Source organism: Callorhinchus milii, unplaced genomic scaffold (genome assembly GCF_018977255.1).
Source record: "Callorhinchus milii isolate IMCB2004 unplaced genomic scaffold, IMCB_Cmil_1.0 Scaffold7, whole genome shotgun sequence".
Classification (NCBI taxonomy): domain Eukaryota; kingdom Metazoa; phylum Chordata; class Chondrichthyes; order Chimaeriformes; family Callorhinchidae; genus Callorhinchus; species Callorhinchus milii.
The window spans coordinates 7,125,680-7,132,264 of record NW_024704748.1 but is presented as its reverse complement, the minus strand read 5'-3'; the positions used below and the strand labels follow the sequence as shown (position 1 = coordinate 7,132,264).

The 6,585-nt window shown below is 38.1% G+C and overlaps 1 protein-coding gene across 1 annotated transcript; it reads right to left on the bottom strand.

Annotated features, from left to right (window-relative positions):
* Positions 1-384: 384 nt before the first annotated feature.
* On the bottom strand, positions 385-4,523 carry LOC103185870 (steroidogenic acute regulatory protein, mitochondrial). Its single transcript, XM_007904614.2, has 7 exons — positions 4,379-4,523; positions 3,676-3,792; positions 3,118-3,263; positions 2,428-2,586; positions 1,770-1,954; positions 1,569-1,662; positions 385-1,028 (listed from the first exon to the last, which is right to left on the bottom strand). The coding sequence occupies exons 1-7, from the start codon at positions 4,485-4,487 to the stop codon at positions 918-920; spliced, it is 921 nt and encodes a 306-aa protein (XP_007902805.1). The 5' UTR covers positions 4,488-4,523; the 3' UTR covers positions 385-917.
* Between the last annotated feature and the right edge of the window lie 2,062 nt (positions 4,524-6,585).

The following is a 6,585-nucleotide window of genomic DNA, read 5'->3' as shown; positions in this document are numbered from 1 at the left end:
AACAATGTGTTATTTCCTCATGTTTAGTTTTTATCAATAAAGTGAAAAAATGCAGTAAAATGTACTTCGATAACACCAATCAAGCCCCCGGCAATGTTCTGCAAATTTCAAAGGAGATCAGACCGAGGGAAGATCAAACCTGTAATCATCCTATTGATATCACCAAGCATTGACACTCTTTCCTGAACCAATTCTGCCATTCTTGTTACTGAATATATTTCATTTCGCAGGGAAATCCCACAAGTAGCAAATAATAAAAGGGAGTAAAATTTGCCATAAGGCATTTTAATTACTGGTAGGATTAAAACTTGTCACCTTAAATTTTTTTACCTGCAGTGACATTTCTGAATAACATCTGGTTAATGTTGTGTAATAATCCTAGCCTTTTAATGTATTGAAACAACAAACAAACACAATGGTGCAGCATTAACAATAGTTTACTGGCACATCATTCAAGTTACCAAAGATAAATAACAATATTATTCACAAAAATAGCAGTAATTCATGTATCATTGATTTGTAACTACAGATGCTGGAAATCAGTATTCGGATTGTGTACTTCAGAAAGTGCTTATAAATTATGAAATATTAATATAATTCTTGAAATATAGTGCACTGATATCCATTGGAATCATGACTGTAATATCTAGCAGTAGTACAAAACAAATATATCTGTGCAACTTCCACAATTTGTACAAAGGTATTCTTTCCACACAGTGGTTGGGCAATGTGCAATTTAAACACTGGATATGTAAATAGTTTATCTCAAATGTCGAATGAAACAGCCAACCTAGAGACAAGCTTTGGTCCAATGCAACAGAGAACTGTTTGGTATCCGGCATATCAGTCCCATAAATTATATGATGCTTTCTTGCGGTTGCCTTCACATTTGATTGTGCTTCTTCCTGCCAATGGATTCACTGCAGCACAGATGATGAACTGATGGTGAGCTGATCCCGTAAATGATGTGCAAAATCCACTTGTGCCTGTGAGAGTGCTTGATTAATGAGGGACTTTGGCAACCATCCCTGAAAGAAATAATAGTCGCATTAAAAATTGGAAATGTAGGAAAACATTCAAGCTATATCAAGATTGTTACAGTCCAGAGAGCTTGCTCCTGCACCAGAGTTTCATACCCTTATCCAAATTCCCATCAATTTTTCCCTAAATCTTTTTATATTTGTTCTCCTCAGATAATTATCTAATTCCACTTGAAATGTTACAGCCCTAACTTGAGTAGTCACTTGTGGCAAAGCATTCTATTACTGATTAAGCGTGGTGTGGTTGAGAGCTGCAGAAAACACGGGAGGCGATTTGGCTCACACATGAAGAATGGCCACTCAGAAGAAGTGCTCAACAAGTGGCAACACCCAGTTGAACTATTATCCAGTCCGCGTTACTCCCTTTAGGATTATTGTGGTAACATTTCTGTTCAGGGTTATGCACAAGACCTTTTACAATATAATAGAAAATCTCAATAATGGCCAAACAACCCATATGTCTTAACAATTCAATGCATATGTTATTCAATAGATGTAAGATGTTGAATGATAGAATAACAAACCTACCTTAAGATCCATGCTGAGAAGCCAAGTAAACTGTGTTTTATTATTGTTAGTTTCTGCAGGATGCAGGACAATGCAGGAGGGTCGAATTTCAGCTCTGTTGGAAGGAAGAAAAGTTTTAAATTTCCTGTTTTAAGTATCAAATAGTTTCCATTAGAAGTGACTTTAAGGTAGTTGGTCGAATGATATGCAAATGTGCTGTACCTTACACAGCCTTTCTGCGGTGGCATGAACTTGGATTCTGTGGCTGTACCAACCAAGTAGCAGAAGGATCCTTCTCTCCAGCAGTGCCTCACGCTGACAAAGTCTCTTGTTCCAATAATGTTTCCTGCCGTCTCTCCCATGATTTCATGAGTAACTATGGTTTCCTTGCCAATCTTCTGGAGAATCTGAAAAACAATGGTATGAAAACGTCAAACTATTTTTCTGAGCAAAGCATTTTTTTTATAACAATATAATAATCCTAGCGTTTGATTTTGTGCCTTATCACGTTGTTGAGCTGTCTTAAAGCCCTTCAGAGTATATTGTATAGTGGATTGACTGTATTTTGTGGGGAAAACACGGCGGTCAATTGTGCACAGCAGTGTCCCACAAACAATCGTAGGCTGAGTGGTCAATTTGTTTTGAGCGATTATTACCCTTGGAAAGCAATCCGCGAATCAACTGACAATTGGGTTCCTGCTTACTGCTAGGTAATCAGAGGCGTGTGGAGTAAGGAAACTTGCCTAAGGTTTTGACCTGCTGTGGAATCAAACCTGGGACCTCTTGTTTGCGAGGTGAATGCGCTTACCACTATGCTACGGGACTCCTGAACTACCCAACATTTGCTGAACACTCTAAAAGAAGCCATAAGTTTGCTCACCTTCACTTGCTTAATGCTTGGATTCCATGTGTTCATTTCTTCCAGTTTTTCATAGAGCTCTTTATACACCTGTTCCATAGATGCATCCAGAACCAGCTCCAATTTGAAGACCTTCCCGCTTCCAGGTACAACTTTGCTCATTACATTGTCGCCATTCACCTGAAAGGAAAGAAATGTGCATTTGTTATCCTTTGCTACAAATGAAAACTATTCATCTCCATATCTCAGGCATCAAACCTATCAGCTCTCTGAGCAGCATTGGAGTAGGGTGAGTAGGGTAATAGATGAGGATATTTTCTCCCACCCAGAGTCCATCAACATACATATTAAACAATGCTTCTTCCTCATGTGGGTATTTGATCTCCTGTTGCTCATATTCTACATTTCAGCACCTTGGGACGTCGTCCCGATGTGAAAGGCGCTCTATAAATGTAATTTTGTTGTTGTTGTTGCACATCTGTCCCTGAACCACAGTCTTGGGCATAGCTTGATTTCCTATTTATATCCATACGTGTGTAAAACGCTTAGTAGGCTTGCTAGCAGGCACTGTGATTAATAAGTTGTTTCAGGATGGTTTCTTTAGGAAACAACAATAATGTCCTAAATCATTATAACAAGTTTGGAGATTCTTTATCTCTTGACTTCTATTCTACATGCTTTCCAGGCAACTACAAGGAGAATGCAAATTACCTCTTTGATTTCTGCTATCCATCCATCTTTCTGCTTTAAAATGCTCAGTGCTTCCTGTAACGTTTCTTTGCCTTGCTTAATGTAGGACAGCTCTTCTGTGTTTAGTGCTGGGTTTATTTCTGGTCTTTGATTTTCCACCCTGATGGCTAAGATAAATAGAAGTGTTATAACATAATTGTAATCAACATAATTGCTGTTACTTGCCTCTTTCTAACCGAAGGTCGCTAAAATCATAATATAGTCAGTTCACTTTACAGTATATTCCTGTGAAGCGCTTTGAGATGTCTCAACGACGTAATAAGGCACTATACCAAATGCAAGGACTATTATATATAGCAATTGCATCTCCTGTTTGCCCAACCCTGGTGAGATCAGGTGCCTCAGGCTCAGACATTTACACTTTATTTTTTAAAGATTCCTGGCATATTATTACAATGATTAATACTGTATACAGAAACACACACACATGCAACGTATTTGTACATAGAAACACATGTTGAGAGGCTCTGAGTGCAGGCTCTGCATTGTTTCAAATTAAAGGAAGGTTTAAATGCTCACCAGCAAGGGAATCATTCCTCTGAGTAAGTCCACCCCAAGTGCTTGAATGAAGCTCCTCTTTAATTTTCATTCTTGTCATCTCGTGCCCAAGAGCAGCTACAGCAGTTTGTTTCAATCCTGTATTAATAATAATAATAATGATAATAATCTTTGCATTTAATATAGCGCTTTTCACGTCTTCTAGACGTTTCAAAGCGCTTCACAGAATAGACTGTAAAGTCAATTGACTGTATATTTGTGGGTGAAATGCAGCAGCCAATTGCGTACAGCAGTGTCCCACAAACAGTCGTGGATTTAAATGACCAATTTATTATTGTTTTGTTTTCTTGAGGGATTATTATCAGGCGTGTGGAGAAAGGAAACTTGCCCAAGGTTTCACCCTACCAGGAATTGAACCCAGGTCTCTCACTTGCAAAGCGAGTGCTCTAACCACTGAGCTACAGGACTCTACGTTACCAGCAACGTTTAAATTAAGAAAAGGATTAAAAATTAGGAAAAGAATTAAAAAGTTCAAGTAAATCTATATTCCCGAATCATTTCACTGATCCATACTTTATAATCACACACATACTTATACGCATTTTTCAAAATAGTTGGATATTCCAGCAAACATATGCATGCTCTAGTTTGAAGACAATCTAAACTTAGATTTTCATTGCAAGACTTCCCCAGAAGCTGACACTACATTGCTCCAACTCTTTACCTGTCATGTTCCTGAAATGTTGGTGTGAGATTCCACAGCACAATTTAAACATTGCTGGTAACATGGTTTTCAGAGGATGTGTTGCTTTGTTTCTGAGCTCCAGTGCCATTGAGCTCTGCCTTTATACTCTCCACATGAAGGCCAGCATCTGAGATAAGAAGCCTGCTGATAGATACCCACTAGATGAATACAGCAGTCAAGGACAGAAACCAAGTGCGAGTGAGTGACCCATGAAATACAATCACTTGGGAATAAGTAATAGTTTCTGAGTAGTGTACAGTAATGTATAATAAAGAGTGACTCACTAGAGGTAATACGATGTTATCTTATTAGCATTAAGCAACCAGCCCCAAATTTGAGTCATTTTTGTGTAAGAATTGCTACGTACATTGTGGAAAATATTGTATATTGTTATAAATGGGTAATTTCTATTTGCATCTATGATGCTGCTAGTTTGAATTATCAGGACGTCTACATTGCACGCAATAAATTAGAAAATGGGATCTTTAATAAGTTTGAATTTTGAGTTACGACGAAATGAAACACCATTGGAATAAATACCTCTATTTTTCTAAATTAGGTTAATTCACACATTTTCTAACTTCTAACGAATTGTGCACTTGCCATAAATGTACCGAGCATTACGGTGGGAGTTTAGGACACAACAATGTTCATATATGTTTATATACATATAAACCAGTGATTAAAGAATGGCCCCAGACCATTCTCAATTGCTTCTAGTTTAATTCAGGTGGTAGTGTATGGAAATATATATTGCCTAGAAAACACACTGTCATTACACTTCACATTAAAATCATATGAAGCTCTTTATAATAAACCTTGCTTTTGAGGTATCCTTCAAATGTGAGAGGTGCTATAACAAATGCAGGGATTATTACCAATATATATGGTTAACTGCAATGCAATTATGCCACAATGCTAAGAGTGATTGGTTCTATAAGTTCCTGAAAGAAAGCAGTGAGGTTTTTTTGTAGAAGCATTTCTGCATTCATTCCTCCTTACATTTTCAGGCATCAAAGAAACAGACCGGGAAGTTCAACACAATTTGGAATAATATTATCTCTATATTTGCTACAAGACCAAATGATGAACTTAAATTCTGGATAATTCATTAATTTGCCCTCCGGGCCAAATTGAACCAATTTAAGAATCCAAATAGAGGAGAGAAGATGTGAGATGAGGGGGAGCAATTTATCATCCGCAGTGTAATATTCCTTCCCCCTTCTTCCCCCCTCTCCCCTCCCCCTGTCCCGGCACCAAATGAAGAAGGCAAATAATGTGGGACAACATCCGGAAAATTTTAGGACCATTTTATATTTCCTAAGGATCGATGGCTTTAAATGTCTCCAATTACTATTATTTAGCAACAAGATTTATGAGAACTTTTCACAAGTCGCCTCTGCAACATTTTGTGTTGGTATCTCCTGCTTGGGCCACTGGGTGGTGCTATTACATTCTAAGCTGCCGCTGTTAGTTGAGATGTCCCAGTCCAACTTGCCCAGCACTTTAGATGGTAGTACAAGGAGCGAAAGGTAGACTGAGCTGTAGAACGAGCAGTGGACTAGAAATTACTGTGACATTTCATCTATGTTTCCAGTGCATCTTGCCCATTTGTTTCACAAGATCAGTTTGGATGAAGAAGGTTTTTCAGGCCAATTTGATCTCAGCCATCCAGAACACCTACCCTATCCGCCTCCTTTCAATTCATTAAGCCGTTTTCTAATTTAGAGCAGTTACTGGGAGCCGAGGTTCTTCCCACTCTACCTTGTTAATTCACCAAACTAAAGAGCCCTGACTGGACTATCAGCAGAAAGCTTGCCAGACAGTGCTCACAATGGTACTCAGTGTCAGCTTGTTAAACTCAAAACAGTACCCCCCAAGAGTTTCTAAGCCTTAGTTGTTGCCAACCTGAGCCAAGTATTTTCTGGAATTAGTTAAGCAGGGTATATCTCTCTAGATTGACAAAAAAAAATGTTCTGTTGCTCTGGCATATCTGAAATCAGTTAAAAATCATGAAGTCACAATTAACAATTATAATATAATTAAGACCCCCAATTTCACTACCTCACTACCTGGCAATACACATGTGTGGGGGGAAAAATATCATAAGATAATTCATGTTTGGCGATGTCAGCCACAAATGGAATTTCCCAATAGTCACACATTACTAATTTACTTTTGATGGT

Excerpts from the sequence above, each read along its gene's own strand:
- LOC103185870 (XM_007904614.2), bottom strand. The coding sequence starts at position 4,487 with ATGGCACTGGAGCTCAGAAACAAAGCAACACATCCTCTGAAAACCATG. Across the intron at positions 3,264-3,675 it reads GAGGAATGATTCCCTTGCTG|CCATCAGGGTGGAAAATCAA; the intron begins GTGAGCATTTAA and ends TATTTATCTTAG. Across the intron at positions 1,663-1,769 it reads CCGCAGAAAGGCTGTGTAAG|AGCTGAAATTCGACCCTCCT; the intron begins GTACAGCACATT and ends TCCTTCCAACAG.